This window comes from Bacillus rossius, chromosome 11 (assembly GCF_032445375.1).
Source record: "Bacillus rossius redtenbacheri isolate Brsri chromosome 11, Brsri_v3, whole genome shotgun sequence".
NCBI lineage: Eukaryota > Metazoa > Arthropoda > Insecta > Phasmatodea > Bacillidae > Bacillus > Bacillus rossius.
This window is the reverse complement of record NC_086338.1, coordinates 47,902,963-47,923,006: the sequence shown is the minus strand read 5'-3', so window position 1 is coordinate 47,923,006 and position 20,044 is coordinate 47,902,963. Positions and strand designations below refer to the sequence as shown.

General features: G+C 38.4%; 1 protein-coding gene across 1 annotated transcript in view; it reads right to left on the bottom strand.

Moving 5' to 3' along the window:
• LOC134536462 (paired box protein Pax-6-like) overlaps positions 1-18,635 on the bottom strand; it is a 164,717-nt gene extending 146,082 nt beyond the window's left edge. Inside the window, exon 1 of the mRNA XM_063376180.1 lies at positions 18,503-18,635. Within this exon, the coding sequence (XP_063232250.1) occupies positions 18,503-18,635 (133 nt within the window). The remainder of the gene's footprint in view (positions 1-18,502) is intronic.
• Positions 18,636-20,044: the final 1,409 nt, after the last annotated feature.

Sequence of the window (20,044 nt, the reverse complement as noted above, 5' to 3'; positions counted from 1 at the left end):
GTGACGTACTAAAGTGTGGCATAAACGTACCTACGTGTGTGTTCGTTATCGAATTCTAGATTAGGTAGGCTGTAGTACCTAGTTTTGCAATCACACCTTCCTTCTATCAAATCAGTCTTACGGCATAGAAGCGAGATCGCCAGTAAAACCTTCAGGAAAATAAATATACCTTAATTTTTTTAAAAACATTAAAACTCATAAACAATAGAACTGTGTCGATTTTTTTTTTTTTAATTTTTACAGAATCAATTCAGTGCGGAAAATTACCCCCCCCCCCCCCCCCGAATTATTATAAGAATAGAAACCAATTTAAACATTTAAAAATTGGTTGGCAACTTCCGGTTGCATTTGTAAAAAATTTAGAATTTAATTTTTTTCTCATAATCTTTTTTAAGCTATTACTCCAGAACCTACGATGTACATACAAAAATAGTTGGTTAATGCATATTTAATGCATCAATAAAGACTAATAAATTAAAATATCACCGATACTACAATATTCTCCAGTTGCACAACATTCCTGAAAAATGAAAAATTTTGCAGGCTTCGTTGTGTTGGTAACCTAACGTTTTTAGCGATGTTTTCTCGTCTGGAGAATGATGAACACGAAACAATCCAGCAAGTATCCGGTATTAATGCTCTAATTATACTGACCAGTTTGATTTATGAGTATAGCGGTGTACGTTTCCAACTTTTATTTAAAAATAAAAGAAGGGGTTTGTCTGTAAAGTCGGTTTACGGACGATAATTTTACGTGATGACGTCATAAGAAAACATTGATGAAAAATTGCATATCTACTTCTTAATTTTCAAATATTATTTACAGTTTTTGCAAATTTAATTTAAATAATTTGTTTAAAAATAATCACGAACAATTAGTTAAAAAGCCCGCCTTAACCTGTTTGATATTATAGAAGATTTTCTCGCACGGTGGTTGGCCGGTTCTCGCACGCTCGGCTCAGGCGGAACGTGACAATTTTTCGTGCGTGCAGCCGGCGTTCATCGATTTATAAGACGTTATCACGTAAAAAAAAGGGGAGGGGGGCGTTCCTACCACCAAGCCACATAATGTGCTCGCGTAGCGGCGAAGAAGGGAATAGAGGGAGGGAAGAAAAAGGGTTTGAGGGGGAAGGGTTGGGGTTTGGGGGTGGCACACTACAGACACAGAAAAAAAAGAGTTCGTTTCGCTTCTTTGTGGCCAGTCGGGTTCGGTCCGAACAGAGCAGTCGAACCCAAGGGCTTACAGAGCACACCCACACACACGGTAGCGGCGAACCCCGCGCCCTATAACGGCGCTGCGGTCGACTGGTTTACTCTCGCGGGTAACAAGCCCTTCGGCACGAGAAGGGCAAAGAAAAGCGATCCTAAAGGACCTCCAGGGAATAGAGCTGTTATTTTTTTTTTTGGTATTCGCGTATCGGTTTCGACTCTGTTGTGGCTGGCCGATTTTTATTTTTTCTCCCCCGATGCGTTCAAAGGGACGCCGCTCGGTGAAATTTCAAAGACGTGTTTCGGAACACGGCTCATCTTGCTCTAGTCGTTCACTTAAGGCTGCCTCCTGGCTGAGTTGCCGAACGGCAGGAGTTAACGTGCCATTTACAAACCATTCAAGAATCATTGATAGTCTCTGATTACGAACAGCACTTAGACCCTTTGCACTTGTCCACCCAAGTTTCGTTTTATGGTTTCGTCTCAAACATGTTTTTTTTTTTTTGGATAGTGAAAAACGATTAAACGGGTGTTTTTATGGACGGTTTTAGGCGTGAATAATTTTAAACATAGTGTTATAAATGGTATAGGTAAGTGCTGGGAGTCTTTATCTTTAATAGGGATTTGACCCCGCCATCTTGAATTTTGTTTTGCTACAATTTTAATTTTTAAGTATTTAACTAAATGTTTTGGAATGTCGACGCATAAATCATATGCCTCAGACCTTCTATACCTTGTTGCAACCACATATTTACTAATGGGCTTTAGTATGTACCTAAGTGCTGCGAGGAAATAACTTATTATTTCACGCGGTTGACTACACCATTCACAAGTGCTGACTTCAAAATGTAGCCAAAGCTAAATAATACGCCATGTTGACCCAACAAATTTTGTTCGGAGATTTTATTGCAAGCGGCATTAAAGTACAGTATGTCTATACAATAATGTTCCAGTTAAAAATTTAATAGTGGACCTGTACTTGAGTGGAACTCGTTTAAGTAGGAACCCGGTAAAAAGCGTTTTATTTTTTGCAAACTGTCGTGGTAGCTAGCACGGACCGCGCTAAATGTGTATGTCCGACCCGCGCGGCTCTACGATGGCCCGCGCTAAATGTGGGTGGGCGAGCGACGGAGAGTCAGGTGTTGCGGCGGCGATCTGGTTGCGTGCAGAAAAAAAAAAGTCGCAGTGAGGGGAAGCCTAAGATGTACATCAAGTTCTGTCCTTTACCGAACACGCCCGAATATTCACCTTAGGCCAACCTCGGGTTTATTTATATATACATATTTATATTTCTCTGTTTATTTTAATGTAGCTATACTAACCTAACTAACCGTCCATAGTGTTTTAATGTAGCTAACCTGACCGACCACTTTTAATATTTGAATTCATTTTTCCTGCGAAAAAATAAAACAAATGCCGAGGTTGACCGAAGGTGAATATTCGGGCGTGTTCGGGCAGGGATAGAACTTGATGGACATCTTAGGCTTCCCCGCAGTGCGCGTACGGCTGCTTAGGCGCGAGTGAAGCGGTCGACAGGGATTCGCTAAGCGGTTGCGGCGCGAGCAGAGACACCTCTGGTCCGGAAATACGCGTGTGTCTAGGCAGACGATGGCCTGCGAGTGTGATGAAAGTATTCAATTATGCGAGTGTGCAAATATGGAACTGTGAAAGTATGTAAGTTCCAAGTATACCTACGAGTGTGCAAGTATGGAATATATGCGAGTGTGAAAGCATGCAAAAATTGCAAGAATGCAGGCGTACGAGTGTAAAAGTATGTTGCGTCATTTCTACCTCTCCCCTGCCGTCTCCACCTCTACCGTTTTACCCCACAACGTACCCAACTATTCCCCTCATGCAATCGGATATTTCGTAACGCTCGAAAATTGTAGCCCCTTCAGCAAAGAAGTTAATGTGACCGAGGCTGAAGGCATCGCATTTAGCACTGCATTAGAGACCGGAAAAACTGGCGGATTCATTTCACGATGGACTATAATTAGAGACCGGAAAAATTCGCGGGTTCATTGACCTTCAGGATAGACTCTAATATCCTCTGCACACTCGGGCAAATGCCAACTGTTCATTGGCTGCTGACTTGTGAGTCGTCTCGACTGGGTGGCCTGTGATTCGAAACTTCCATGAGTGAGGGTCTCTAATTGGCCCTCATTTCTCCAGATTAACAGTGAACCAATTGAAGAAGCAGCACTAAGGTATAATTATTTGAATTTTATCAAAACACGAAATGAACCCGCGAATTTGTCAGGTCTCTAACTATAATCCAAACCCGTTCACCTTCACGCTACCTCAGTGATCGGACCCCAGTTTGCCTGGAAAACTCTGAGACAATGAAAAAAATTTAATAATTTTAATAAGATGTTTTTGGAATGTACTACTTACTACACCTTAGAGAGTTACACTGTAAAAAATGTTTACACAAATGTATGTGGCACCATAGTCTCCACAGATATAAGAGTATTTTACGTTTGCACGGGTTGGTATTTTTACTTTTGCGCTCAAGTAAAAATAGTAGTATCAAAAGTGTAAACGTATTTATGCTATGATTTTGATAAATATGTCATAGCTGTGGGTGTATATTTTACTTTGTGATGCATACATTTACATATGCATTTATGTATATATTTACCACAACTCCCAGTTAATTTTAACTGCATCGTTGAGTAAATTTACTATAACAATGAACATGTTAATGAACAATGTGCTCTTCACAGCGATTATTAATTTACTCTGAAAAAAATAGTGCACTTTTACAATGACGTATATGAGTATGTAATATAATTTATACATAGATATGTGTAATTTAACTATTTGTTATTGTTAATAACAGGTGTACTTACATTCGTGTATTCATACCATAGCCTGTAGGGCTAGATTTATATTTTATTTTTTTATTTTAGAAAAAATTCTGTAAAATTAAACCAAATTTACTGGTTATTAAAAATACACGATTAAAATTTAAAATTACTTAACATTCGTATATGAACGTTTGCGTTTTTTTTTGTGTTTTTTATACATTGTAGGTTTCCTGAACTCATGAGGCAAATTCTGGGGTGGTACTCTGTTCAAATTTTTCAACTTACATTCATGAAAATCACGAAAATCGCTGTGTATGTGTGTATGTGTGTATGTGTGTATGTGTGTATGTATGTATGTGTGTATATATATGTATATATATATATGTATATGTATATATATAATAGTTGGAGACAAAATAATTGGTGAACTCTACAGGGCTTTGACCACTGCAACGAATGGTCTCGAACACAATATTTTACGAGAATTAATAATGGCGTAAACTCGTTCGTACAGAAAGAGAAGCGTCTAGGACTTCGGCGGTGCCTTGGAGGTTTTTTTTTCTCCTCTAGATACACGCGCGGTTGAATGGCCGTATAGTCTACCTATGTTAAAAAAAAAAAAATCTGTCAGAGGGTGGACCTGTGTGTAAGACGGGCGAAGACAGGCTGTTTACAAGTTTCGCAAGCCACCAGAAGCCGCCCGAACAATGGCGTACAAGGGGGAGAGGAAAAAAAAGGGGGGGGGGGCCTTTTTGGCGACCTTTCGCCGAACGACTGCGAAAATGAATATATTGAATGATTACAGTTATTGCTTTCAGAAAGATTTCCCCGCGTTCCACGATGCCCGAGTTTCCGCTTCTTTTGTGTCGGAAAATGGGGCGGCTCAGGTAAAGTGTTTTGTAGGAGAGGGGAAAAAAAGGAGGGGGATGAGAAAATTACATTCTCTTCCTATCCCCCGTTCCCACTCGTGTTTGTAGACAGCCACAACACTCAGAGAAACCACCCCCCTCCCCCTCCTCGTGCTGACACAGCACAATGCCAACTAGCTTGTAGCCAAATATGACCAACTATCCTCTCCCCCCCCCCCCCCATTACCTCCCCCCCCCCAAAAAAAACACCAAAAGAATATTTTGAACATAACTACTGGTCTTCTCCCGAGAAGCTCCCCCATTTTTCTCTCCGCTTTTCATCTTCCCCGCCGTCCAGAAGGTACTTAAAGCGAAGTAATTCGCGTGATATATGGTGTGTTGTGAGCCCCTGTACCGTTACCTCCACCGCTTCCCCTCTCCTAAGATGCAGTGACGTCCTTGGAATTAGCTCCTTACAAGCCGTCCGCATTTTCACAGTTAAATACGTGAAACATCGTTCTCCGATTTTCTCGAGAAACATTACCTCATATTTATAGGGGATTATAGTTTTCTAAATTAGTTTTTGAAAATAAATAAATGTCTTTTTTTCCATTAAAATTTTTCGAACCTAAGTGTATAAAAAATATTAATAACGTCTAGCTAATAATTTCCTAGTTTTATAAGGAGATTCTTGCCTTGAAACGACCTTCCGAATGACATCAGTTTAGATGTTAATTGCTCCATCATATAGAACGGAGTGTGGGAAAAACCGCCTAACAGCTAGAATTAATTCAAGTATTTTTTTAAACTAAAAATCTTATAGTTTCAATACAGGAATGTCGAGTTTTTGTTTAATCTATATTCCCGCGTGTAATGTATTTTTAATTTTTCGATATAACTTTTATTTCTCTGAATTTTAAGTGCATTGAAACCCAATCAAATGTGCTGAAATTTAATAAAATTATCATTTAGGTTGATCCTAGTTTAAATTTTGCCATTTCTGTTTGTTTTTTTGTATCACGTCTTGTTCTTATTTCTCAGGAGAAACTAGGTATTTGTAACAGTCATTCACTATTAACAAGTTATTTCCGAACTTCTTAAAATTAAATGATATAGGCCTAAACAAAAGTTAACAAAACAAGATTGAAACCAAGATGGCGCCTTTCAATTACATCTCCTTATATATATAAATTATCAGATGATGCTCTTGATGAAATACACCAGGAAAATGTATTTCCGAAATTTTCATTCTAAATTTTACCTCACAAATTACAATGATTTCCCCGATACATTAAAACAATTTCCATTACATTACAAAGTTGTTTTAGAAACTTTTGCACTCTATGGCCGAAATAAGAAACAGTGCTAATGGCTGATACCGTGCATTGGAAAGAGAAATAAACGCAATCCTAGGATGAGATGCGCTATATGCAGAGACCCGACAAATTCGCGGATTCGATGACCTCCGGGATAGACTCCACGATACTGTTCATGCTTGGGCAAACATCACCTGTTAATTGGCTGCTGACTTGTGAGGCGTCTCAGCTGGGCAACTTTCGATTCGACACTTCCATGATTGAGGGTCTCTATAATTGGCACACAGTCCTACAGATTAACAGTGAACCAATAGCAAAAGCAGCACAAAGGCATACTTATTTGGATTCTAGCCTATCACGAAATGAATCCGCGAATTTTTTCCGGTCTCTAGCTATATGTCTAATGTTACTCTAAGTCGTTTTTGTAAAATGACTTCACGATATTCAGCTGAAAGGGTGTATGTTCCGTGCAGCACTTGCCGAGAGAAGTCTCGCCTTATTTCGGACGCAGTGTGTTTGATGCTCGTGGGGTAGGAAGCAGGGTAAGGGGAGACGTGCGAGAGAGATGGAGATAGCCCGAGTGGTTGATAAAGGAAGCTAGCAGAAGCGGGGAGGGGTAAAACAACCCCGGTATTTACGACGTGTCGCCTCTTCCACTCGGATGTCCGCATGGCCTGATCCTCGTCTCCCCTTCCTTCTCGACCCCTCGATCGAACCCCCCACTCCCCCCACTAACATGCATCTGTCCCCCCCCCCCCCCGCTCGCAAGCATAGCGCCCAAACGACCGACAGATTGATGCGCGCCCGTCATACCTCCGGCATACCGTTATCATGGCAAAAAAAAAACTCTCTAATGCTAATCCGACACTTTAAGGGATCACAGCCTCACTGACGAATTTCAATAGTGTTTTAAATTGCGAATACTAAAATATTATAATTTGGAAACTAGTTGCCAAGAAATAGTTTGTAATACTACAAGAAATATATTGTAACTTTGTATAACACATGGCTATGGCTATTTTAGCATATACGAAATACTTTTTTTGTTTCGAGATAATACCGAACATTTCTTGTTTACGAAAATTGGTGCATAATTTTAAATTTTATTTAGTTTCATTCAAACGTAACACCGATAAAATATTGGAATATTCAACAATTCGACTTTATTTTGTTGTGTCGGGATTTTTATGTGCGCAGTTAATACTGGAAAGCTATAGATACCTATCCAAGGAACGGTTTACAAATAACTTCAACTGCTGGAGGTACTGGGACCACACATAGCATAAATGCCCGGGTAAGAATCCGATTCCAATATTACTGCGAACACTATTTTGTAGTGATACAGTTGTTTCCATGTAAATGTTAAAATTTACAAAGATCTGTAATTTTAAATGCCTATTTCTATTCCATTTACAAAAAAAAATACTGTGTATGTGTTTGCTACAAATAAAATACTATACGACTTCCTTGTTGTGTGGTATTTGTCTACAGTCGAATTCACGATTTGTAAACCGTTCCCTGAATAGTTTCCAATATTAATGGCGCACATTTATAAGCATAATAAAACAAAATGAATTCCAAGTACTATTGCATATTCGAACATCTTTGCCTTGGTTAAGATGATTCATTCAATGAAATCTAAAACAAAATATATAATTATGCGCCAATTTTTGAAATAAAAAGTCAGTATTATCTCGAAAAACGTGTTCCAAATGTGCAAAAATAACCATAGCCACGTGTTGTACAAAGTTATAATATCTCTCTTGTAGTTTTACAAAATATTTATTGGCAACTGGTTCCAGAAGGAATCTTTTTATAAAAGTACAGAACTTTTTTTCCCCCCTGTGTATACTTCATAGACTCGTGCCTCTGTGGTTCGAGGGATGTTTGCGCCTCATGTCAGGAATTCAATTTTTTTTTCTTGTCATATTCAGTTCTTATTTTCAAAGTAGGCCTAATTTAATTTTAGAGGGCCTTTGTAAAGTTACATACATACCGTCTGAAAATGGCTGGTTAGCACCAGCATGGGCGTAGGTCCCTAGGGGACCAGAGAGGCCCCAGGCCCCACCTGTAATTAGGAAGTCCCTCACTTTGAGGGCCCGCTAACACTTGCGAAATTGTGACCATGAAAATGGTTTGATTAACATAATAATTTTAAAACTGTATACTATGGAAACCTTTCTACACATATTTTTTGTTCTTATTGTATGTATATAGGTAAAAAATAAGGGAAGTATACAACATACAAGCACTGTATACAAAGATAGCGCAACACTCTCAAGCCGAATCCTACAGATTTACGTCCCATGAGCATCAGTATACAACGAGAGAAAGGTTCGTTTGCCTGAAAAATATATTTGTTTGTATCTACTGTATATGGCTATAAAAAAATATGTATGCAGTTGATACAATAAAATATTCTGTAGCAGGAAAGATTTTGTTGAACCTTCAAAATTTTTTAATATAAAATCAACTGTATATTTTGTTAGGTGTACATAATCAATTTTTTTGCACGTTAATTTTTATGGCCAGTCGAACAATATGTTGTTGTAGCAAAATATATTACAATATACCAAAGATATATTACAATTTTTAGCTAATTTTAAAAATTTTCAAACACTCTGTTATGGAATTGAAAAAGATAATAATTCAAAAATATGTCATTTAAGTATTTGGTTCTTACAGAAGTTTTACGTATGTGGTTTTGATAATTTTACAGCAAATTTTTTATATTGTTTTATTTTTTTTAATTTCAAGAACATATTTTATCAAAACTCTATGTAATTTCTTTAAAAAAAGCTATACACTGTATTTATTATTTCGTAACATTCAGTTCTCCGTAATGAAATTATCTAGCCGACCAAACAATTTCCAGCGACTTCTGTCAAGTCGTTCTGATTCTATTATTAATTCACTCACGATGTGACCTTTCTTATCCCCTAAATTAATTATACAAGACTGATAAACATACACCATAGAGAATAATTTTACGAAACTTTTCTTTTTTTATTTATTTAATTTAATTTTTTTTTTTCAATTAATGGTGGAGATTTAGCGTAGATTATGTGAGGGTGAAAAGAAAAAAAAAACCAGTTGAAGTGGCTTCTAGCGCCAGGTTGCCTTGGCATGAAAGTAAGAACCGTGTAGTTTTTAGCCTTGGGCCTTTTATTAAAAGGAAGACGAGTTTGGATGTAAAAATAAAAAGTGAAATTGCAAACCCCTTTTTTCTTTTTAGGTTCTAAAAAAAAATAATTACTACCTTGTTGGGAATGGGAAGGGAAAAATACAGCATCCTCAACTACCTGTTAACAGTTTTTATTTTTTTGACGGCAGGTGACTTTGAAGTTCTCGCCAGGGGGGTGAAGTCGTCTCTAACTTTATACTTTCCCTTCTACGTCCGCGACTACCGACGAAAATGTTGCGTTCACGTGTTTTTTTTTTTTCCTTGCTCGACATCTCTGTTTTACTTTCTTCTCTCTCTCTCTCTCTTCTCATGCTTCTCCATTTTCCTCTAGCCCTTATCTTTCTCCCCTCCACCCAAATAAACATTTTCGTGCCTACAATCATTTTTTTCTTCTTTAAAATGAAACAAAAATATTCATTCAAATCTACGGATTTTTTTATATATTTGTTAATTTTTTTTTAATTTGCACATTTATATTAAAACAATTGATCACTACAAAATAGTGTTCACAGTAACTATTGGGGGTACTGGGACAACACAAAGCATAAATTCCCGGGTAAAAATCAGAGCTCAGTATTAAAGTTATTTGTAAACCGTTCCATGAAAAGCGCACATTAAAAAGCATGATACAACAGAATAAAGTCCGATTGTTGAATATTCGTTAATCTTATATTCTTGTAGGAAGTATTTCTGTTTGGCTGGCATGAATCTCAGCGGAAAAATTAACGCGGAAAAACAAACCAATTGTATCAATTAAGGTGGAGAAATATAAATCAAAAGTAGCCATATTGGGTTCAAAAATGTTTTTAGTAAGTAGCAATTTTTTTTATCGTTTGATTAGCTCTTAAAATTATCGTCTTAAATTTACGAATTCGCTGGTTTAGAAATTATCCACGCATCTTCGTAAATTTTTCGTTATTTTCGTATTATTTACAGGTTACTAAGTTCACTTCGAAAATGAATCTACAAAAATAATATTTGTATGCAATAAAAACATTCAAAATCTCTTTCAGACTACTGCAAAAACAAACACTGTTATATCTTCTACGTGTGCGTTTGCCATGTTTATAACGAAAAACAGAACCCACGAATCGAAAACTGAGTTATCAGAAATTACGAAGAACTCTTAGTTTATTTCAAGTGAATTCTTCGTTGAAAAGTCCGTAAATTTACTACTATCTTTGAAAGATTTGTGCAATGGGAGTGCATGACTTGATGTAAGCTTTTGGACATACGCCATTGCTAAGCACATGTATGTTTGTAGAAGAAAACTACAAAAAACACAAACGACATAAACACAAATTAAGCAAAAAAAATTGTTGTTGTCAACAGGATATAAACATCACATAATATTCCATAACAGGAATATGGTCAACAAACAAAGAAAAACAAAGAAAAATGGACTAACAGAACGAAAAAAAAAAAACGACGACAGCACATAAAATTCAGCGCAACAGTTGAAACGAGACAAAAACACAGCAGCAGGGTTTTTTTTTTTAGTTCTCTTCTGTTTTTGGAAAACTATTGTGTTTGTTTCGTCTTTACGTTTTGCTGTGTTTTTGTCTCGTTTCAACTGTTGTGCTGAATTTTTTGGGTTCAATATTTTTGTGCTGTCATCATTTGTGAGTTTTTTTTTGTTCTGTTAGTCCATTTTTCTTTGTTTTTTTTTGTTTGTTGACCATATTCCTGTTATGCAATATTATGTTGTGTTTATATCCTGTTAACAACAACATTTTTTCGCTTGATTGTTTTTTTTGTCTTTTGTATTTTTTGTAGTTTTCTTCTACAGACATACATGTGTTTAGCAATGGCGTATGTCCAAAAGCTTACATCAAGTCGTAAATTTACTGCTGCAATTTCTGTGCATCGAAAATTTTGCCTTTAAGTGCCTATATACATATGATTAAAGATGGCTCATTTAAAGATTCACAAAGCCCGATTATCTGTAGACAGTATTTATGATTACAGTTTAAGTCATTCCCAAAAAAAATATTGATAAACACCAATTAAATCACAGAGGAAAATATTTTAAGCAGACAGTCTTTATTACGTTTTGGCATTCCAATAATTATAAACTATACGAAGTTATTTTTTGCGCATTACGGAAACAATGAGAGGCGTTTAATTTGAGTTCACAATTCAACCTGTCACGAATTAATATATTTAATTTGATTATAAGTCCCTTTTTACAAAAAAAATAAGATGTCGCTTCTCTGTTACTACGGGGATTATATTTTAGGTAAATATGTAGCTAAGCGGTATTTGCGAAAAAAAAAATGTTAAAAATCCGAAAAATATTTATTATATGCTCTTTAACTTCCTCTTTTCATTGAACCTGGCGCAGATAAAAAATTCCAAATACTTCAGTAGATATCGAATTTTTTAATTTTCTCTGTTACTACGGGGATTAGGTATATTTTATTCTTCGTGAATCTGCAGCATAGCTAATTGCCTTAATAGCCTCACCCTGCCCGGTAGTGGGGTGGACGTAAGGAGGAGGGGGGTTAAATAGGGAGCTAACCCGCCCCCCCCCCTCCGGGGTCCTACCTGATGTTATGAAAAAACAAATTGTGATATCTCTGTGAAGGCAGTATGTTATTTTGTGTGATGTAAGATGAGCTGATTCAACACCTGAAACCACAAAGCACAGAGATGAATAAATCCATCCAAACCACGTGTTTTTTGACGTTACATTTTTTTTTTTCAAAAACAAAAATTCTCAGTTTGTTCACTTTATTTATTTATTTATTTTTTTTTTCGCATTTCCTACGTACAACTCCTTACCCCCCTTCCCCGTAAAAAAAATAATTCCTTTATTCACCACTGCTCTCCGATACAAGGACAACATACATAGACACGCCTTGACATTCGTCACGAAGTCAGGCCCCGGACCTACCATCTCTCCTTGGCGGGGTTCGAACAAATGACCCCCCCCCCCTTCCAGGAGACGACGGCTAGGGGAAAAAGAGGGGCGGGGTTTAGCACCCTGGAGGCACCGACACCCCTCCTACCCCAGACAGGCCGGACGCCGACGCGCGAAGAAGGAGTGGAAGGGTGGAGAAGGGGAGGGGAGGGGTGGCGTCCACGCAGCCGTGAAAGCAAGCACTTCCGCGTCGCGACGCCCTGCCCCCCCCTCCCCTCCAAGGGTTCCGGCGCCTGAGTCACTCCACCCCTGACTTCCCCTCGCTCTGACCGTGGTTCCGGGGGCTCATTGCTTTGCAAATTTCGTGACGCGCCGGGAGAAGGTTTGTTTACGTTTTGCGGTCCGCATCCTGTCGTCCCTTACACCCCCCTTCCTTTTTTTTTTCTCTCTCCCCCCCATTCGAAACTCTCAACGTGTCTCTTGCAATGGGGCGGAAGTTGCCAGGGGGTTGCGGCTCGCCCGTTCTTGAGGGGGAGAAGTTCAAGCACATGTACTAACGTGCTATTACGCCTACACACACACACACACACATATATATTATGTGTAACATCTTAGTTCTCAGTATACGGCATTCGGTGGGAATAATTTCGTAAATGCGACGGACGTCGAGCGGAACAACCACGGTGCTGCCATCAGCGGCGGACGGCGTCAACTAAAGTTAAAAAAAGACAAAGGAATAATTTATAGTACTAACCGTTTAGTGAATTTTAACAAGAAGGGTAGTATTTTTTAATAAAAATCCTTGTCGAAAATCGGGTTCAAAGCCAAGGTTTAGAATTTTTTTTTTATAAATTTACAAATTTTTTTGCTGTACAGTTTCTTGTAAAACTGTATTTTACAAAGGAATCTTTTGTACAAATACAGAAAAAAAGGGTCGAATATTTCGGTACTTGCCACAGATATGTACCATCTAACCTCGGTAACGAGCAAATTCATGAGTTGTGTTAAAAATACACTTATAATACGAAACTCGGACACAAAATTCAACGTCAAATTCTTTAAAAATAACACCAAACGTGGTTAATATAAAAAATAGTGTTTTCAAATACATTTCTGGAAGCTATTCACGCGTAGTTTCCGCACCCGCCGCTAGAAATCGCTGCCGGAGAAGCTAAGTCGACTATCGAATCATTCGATTTGCATAGCGAAATTTTAAACTATAAATATAATGAAATAGCTCCGAAATAAGTGAAAAATCTCGAAAATATAATTTTGAACTTATTTTTCACAAGGAATTTTATTAAAATACTGCTAAATTGTTAAAAATTCATTAAACAGTTATTTATACAAAGTTTTCCTTTGGCTTTGTGAACAGATGGCAGCGTCTTTGGTTACACATTTCCGTTCCACGCGAGTTCCGTTCCTTTCACGAAATTACTCCTCTACCACATGAAGTATATCTACTGAGAGCTAAGATGTTACACGCAAAAAAAAAAAAAATTGGTAATTTTTATAACTGTTTCTTTCCGTGATTGCTGTTTCAAAAATCGGGAATGCAGGTACAACAAGAAAACTCAATGGAATGACGATGCTAGTTTGTCTCGAGGCGGGTATGGTAGGAGCATCAGGAATCCTTGCCACCCCTTTTTGCCTCGGAGATGCCAACGCGATTTCTCTTCGACTTGGCGGTCGACGGCTTGGAAACTAGTTTGCCCCTGCCCTCCCAACCCCCCATCCTCAATCCTCTTCATCACACACACCGACAAGGGGACAGAGCCCTCCCCCACTAACCCCACCCCACCCCCCAACCAACCCAGAAAAGCCGGTGGGGTCCCATATCGTGTGTCGTCGTCGGGCTAATGTTGCGCGACAAATGTCAGCGTCTCCCGTTACGGGCGTGGTCCTTCCCGAGGGGGGGGGGGGTTTACCCGAGAGGGGGGGGGGAGATCGGGTCCTGCGCGAAGCTAGTTCTTTTAGTCCACGTTGTTAAAGAGTCGACTATGCTTAATGACATACCATAATAACAAACTTTGCGTCACACTAAAAAAACATGACAGTGTGAAGTCCTTTATGACAGCAGTCTTACAGCCATCCATTAAAATGTTTCCCATAAACGCATTTTTTTACTACCGTAAGACTCTCTATAACCCCCATCGAAATAATCTATAAACGTATCTAATTCTACACAACTATTTAAAAAATATTTCAAAGTTGAATTCTAAAAATTAAAATTAAATTGATAATGTTTTTTGATTTCTATTTTTTTTTTTTTAAACCAGTCCTGGAAAATATAATTGTGATTTTACGTTCAAATGAAGGACCTAACGTGAAAATTATCTACATAAAAGTTTTTTTGCTTATTCGTTAGGGCTTTAAGGCGGGGTAATTGTAAAGAGTCTTAGCGCAATTAGTTGAACAGCTAGGGTAACCTAGGCGTCCGAACCTAGGAGCCCGAACCCTACTCTTCTTCGTGACCATCTTCTTTTGTCCCGTGGAGAACCACGTGATTTGCAAACTGCTGAAGATATCAGAGTGGTGTGCAGTTACGAAAAGCTTTCAAGAATACGCTGATGGCTAGGGACCGGAAAAATTCGCGAATTCAGTGACCTACAGGATAGACTCCAAGATCATCTATGCACTCGGACAAATTACATCTGCTCATTGGCTACTGACTCGTGACAGCTATTAACTAGAATGCTTTTGATTCGATACTTATTTCGTTGAGGATTATTCATTGGCTCATAGTCCTTCAGACAACCTGTGGTCCAATCACTGAAGCAGCAAAAAGTTAAAGACATTTGGATCCTAGCCTATCGCGAAATGAAACGGCGATTTTTTCCGGGCTCTACTGATGGCGGTTGAGCGAAAAGATTCCGCGACTATCTGAAAGTTAAAACACCATAGCATCGTCTGTGTTTCGTGATTGGGTGAGTTTCATTTCAGTTCCACGTCGATTGTTACAACACCAATCACAGTGATTCAGTGCGGAAGCAAACGCGTCCTGAGTGGCCCGGTCAAATAAGGCAACGACGCCTCTCGCAGACGGCCGCCAATCACAAGTAAGAAACCTCTGGCGTGGGTGTAACTTGTTGCAGTCTAATAGGCATTCATATTTATTCGCGAAAAATGCCTGCCCCTACGGATGAGGTGTTATTTCCGTATTTCGTTTACGAACTGTATTTCTAGAAGCGTGAAAATGGCTAAATACGAGTGCTTTCAACAGGAGCATTTTTTAGGCACGAAACACTCGATAGTTCTTAAAAGCACCCAAAGGGACTTAATATTAAACTTTCATCTTCATTTCTCTGCAATATAATGTTGTGGTTACGGCTTCAAAAATCTTTCCTAGCCCAGTCCTTTCTCAACACAATGAACTTATAATTAGGGACCGGAAAAATTCGCGGTTTCGATGACCTTCAGGAAAGACTACATAGTTTTCTGTACACCCGGGCAAATAACGCCAGTTCATTGGCTACTAACTTGTGAGTCGTCTCAACTGGCTTACCCTTGATTTGACACTTCTTTGGTTGAGATTCTCTCATTGGCCCAAAGTCGTCGAGATGAACAGGGAGCCAGTAGCAAAAGCATCTGATTGGTATATGTATTTGGAATTTAGCACGTTGCGAAATTAAAACGCGAATTTTTCCGGTCTCTGCTTAAAATAAGTTTTGTGCTGGTGCTTCTAGCGCGGGTGTCTGGCTCTGGACTGGCGCGCAGTCTTCTCGTCGTCACAGGACAACTGTGAGATTTGTGCGGTGACCGTGACATTATATGGTGGAGAAATGAATAATTGGTTATATTGTTATAATATTTTATACAAATAATGAACTTTATACCTTAAACTAGTTTGTTTTGGGAATGTAAAAGCTTGTTAGTTTTAAATAATTAAACGTGTTTGATGGTTGTTTCTAATTATTCTCTGTAAACTTATTTTGCGCATTTAAGAGACAAATACATTAAAGTAAGTTTATGAACAGAAAAAATAATAACTATAGAATTCACTCTACGTTAATTAAAAATAATAATACTTATAATCATGAGATGAGCGAATTTACATCATAATTTAGATTGAAGTAAAATAAAAAATAATATTGATCATCAACATACACGCAATCTTTTGGAAATAAAGTCACACATAATGCAGGTCTACACAGATATTTAAAAAACAAATTTTTATAATAGGATATACACGTAGTACCATTTTTAATACATATTTGAAAATAAAAATAATATTTGTATCATCTAGTGTTTTCCCTTACTTGGTATAAATGAACGTAAGCAAAATAAATTTATGAGAAACAAATCCAGTACACAGATGTTCATGTGGAATTGACAAAATAACATGGACCTAATTTAAAATTTTTACTAGATACAACAGTATAAATTACGACAGTATTAATTACTTAAAAATACTTAAAGTAACAACATTTCAAATTTCTAAAACTATTAAAAATTATTTAGTGCTGGTGGAGCTGTCGCAAGGTAATTTAAAATTGCTTACGGCAAATTTTTACCGAATTTTTGCAATACAACTAATTTAATAAATCCGTTTTCTACACTTATTGTCATCGACATAATTATTACCTAGTTTCATCGTAATCTTTGAAGGGGAGGGACAGGAACGGAAACACTTCATATTGGTTTCAACATTTTTTAGACCATAACAATTTTTTTCATGGTTTGATATTGAAAGGTCACATTCTTCGTGGCAGAGATAACGCAATTAAAAGAGTTTTAAACACCATTATATGGTGTTTATTCTCAGTATTAGGTGGTACAGTTATTGTCGTTACCAGTCAGGCACTGTTAACTTTGGGCATTCTATTAAATTATATACTATGCTTTACCAGAGCCAAGATTAGAAAAACAGACGATAAGAGGATGGTTGTGGCATAAATACAAATATGGCGTCTTTCTTTCCTGTCTCGCTCCCCCCCCCCCCCCCCCCCCCTTAAGGTGAGGAACCCTGAAAACACGAGTCCATCTGTAGGTATACCTATTGAAACATCTCGCTTTGAAATAAGACGTTAGCGTAAATAAAGGGCCGGTGTGTTAAAGGGAATTAGAACCCACTACCATCTTTTTGTTATAATTCTAATTTTGAACTATTTATTAGAATTTTTTTCGTATGTGAAGGAATATAGGCCTATCATATCTCCAAAAACTTTCCTACCTTGTTGAAATCACATATTTACAAACAAGTTTAGACTGTAAGCGCCGCGAGAAAATAACCTATTATTTCACGCGGGAAACTACAACTATCATTATATTCACGCCAATTCACAAGTGCTGATTTCAACAAGTAGCCCTATGCCAAGTCGAAACACAACAAGATTTAACACGGAAACTTTATTTCAAGCGGTATCAAAATATTTGAAATTATAAGATGGAAAGGCCTAATCCCCCTTAAGTGGACAATTGATGTATATGTTGCTTTACAGGCCATTTCGAATGATACAGTTTGAGATTTCATTTTTCAAAGGTTTATTTCGAAACTTTTTTCATTTCTTTGTGAACTGGTTGCAGGCAACAAAAAAGTATAAATATGAAGAAAAAACATTTAGCTTTACTCCAATTTAGAACATGATAATGTGTACAATAGGTTAAGTTGGGGTTGTGCTTAATTTTTTTTCCAATGTACTTAAAACCTAATTATAATTAATGTTTGAAAGGGTGACCTTTAGACTTGCTTTTAGCCTAAGTTATTAAACATGAATAATATAATATACGTGACGAGGTGAACGGGGTAGGGCTGCAAAGTAATGTTTATTTATCTGCGAATAATTAGGGATTTGCGGAAACAGGCCCTGTGTGCACCCATTAATGTTAGTGTATAGGTGAATATCTGTTGGAAATATTTGTGGCAGAAAAAAAATGCAGGGAAGGCATCGTGTAAAAATTTTTTTTAGAAACAGTCCTTGAATGAAATTATCGAAGGAAAAATAAAATAATAATAATAATAACATGGCGATCGAGAACAAGCCTTTGACGAACAGCATACAGGACCCTCACGGGCAGTAGCGGATCCAGAGGAGGGGGGGGGGGGGGACTAAGGGGCTCAAGCCCCCTCCAAAAGCATCTGGGTCCACTATTGTTTTAGTGTTTGCCTTGATAAAGCCTAGCCTCAGCTGGGTCAAGCCACTACCAAACCAAAAATCCTGGATCCGCCACTGCTCACGGGGAAAGGACCGGTAGAGAGAGAGAGAGAGAGAGAGAGAGAGAGAACAGGGACATGGGAGGATGGGACGTGATGGGCCGAGGTGAGCGGCTACCTTTGTGCGGCATGTCGTCGGACGACAGGTGATGGTGGGCGGCGGCCCATGGCGTCGCTGCCGCCCCCAGCTGGTGGTGCTGCGCGGGCAGAATGGTGGCGGCGGCTCGGCTCCTGCGAACCACGTACCGCATTCTGCATGCCGCGTGGCCTACACCTCACCACACCAACACACGTACCACACATATCAGTACAACATGCTCCACTTGTTGCACCACATGCATCATACAGCATCCCACTGACATCATACCAATACAACATACCACACACAGCATCCATCTATCGCACCACACGTATCATATTAGTACAACGTGCCCCATTTATTGCACCACATACATCACACAGCATCCCACTGACATCATACCAATACAACATACCACACGCATCATACCAATACAGCATACCACACTTCATACCAATACAACATACCACACAGAATCTATCTATCGCACCACACGTATCATATCAGTACAACATGCCCCATTTATTGCACCACATACATCACACAGCATCCCACTGACATCATACCAATACAACATACCACACGCATCATACCAATACAGCGTACCACACTTCATACCAATACAACATACCACACGCATCATACCAATACAGCGTACCACACTTCATACCAATACAACATACCACACAGAATCTATCTATCGCACCACACGTATCATATCAGTACAACATGCCCCATTTATTGCACCACATACATCACACAGCATCCCACTGAAATCATACCAATACAACATACCACACGCATCATACCAATACAGCGTACCACACTTCATACCAATACAACATACCACACACAGAATCCATCTATCGCACCACACGTATCATATCAGTACAACATGCCCCATTTATTGCACCACATGCATCATACAGCAACCCACTGACATCATACCAATACAACATACCACACGCATCATACCAATACAGAACACCAAACACATCATAACAATACAACATACCACACACATAATCTATCTATCGCACCACACGTATCATATCAGTACAACATGTCCCATTTATTGCACCACATACATCACACAGCATCCCACTGACATCATACCAATACAATATACCACACGCATCATACCAATACAGCGTACCGCACTTCATACCAATACAACATACCACACACAGCATCCATCTATCGCGCCACAAGGAGGTATAATATCAGTACAACATACTCCATTTATTGCACCACATACTTACATCACACAGCATCCCACTGACATCATACCAATACATCATAATAAATACAGAACACCACACACATCATAATACAATACAGCACATCTCACGTACCACACATCACATATCAGTACAACATATTCCATTTATTGCACCACATTCATCACACAGCATCCCACTGACATCATACCAATACAACATACCACACACATCATACCAATAAAACATATCACACACGTCATACCAATACGGAACACCAAACACATCATAACAATACAACATACCACACGCATCATCCATCTATCGTACCACACATATCATATCAGTACAACATTCACCA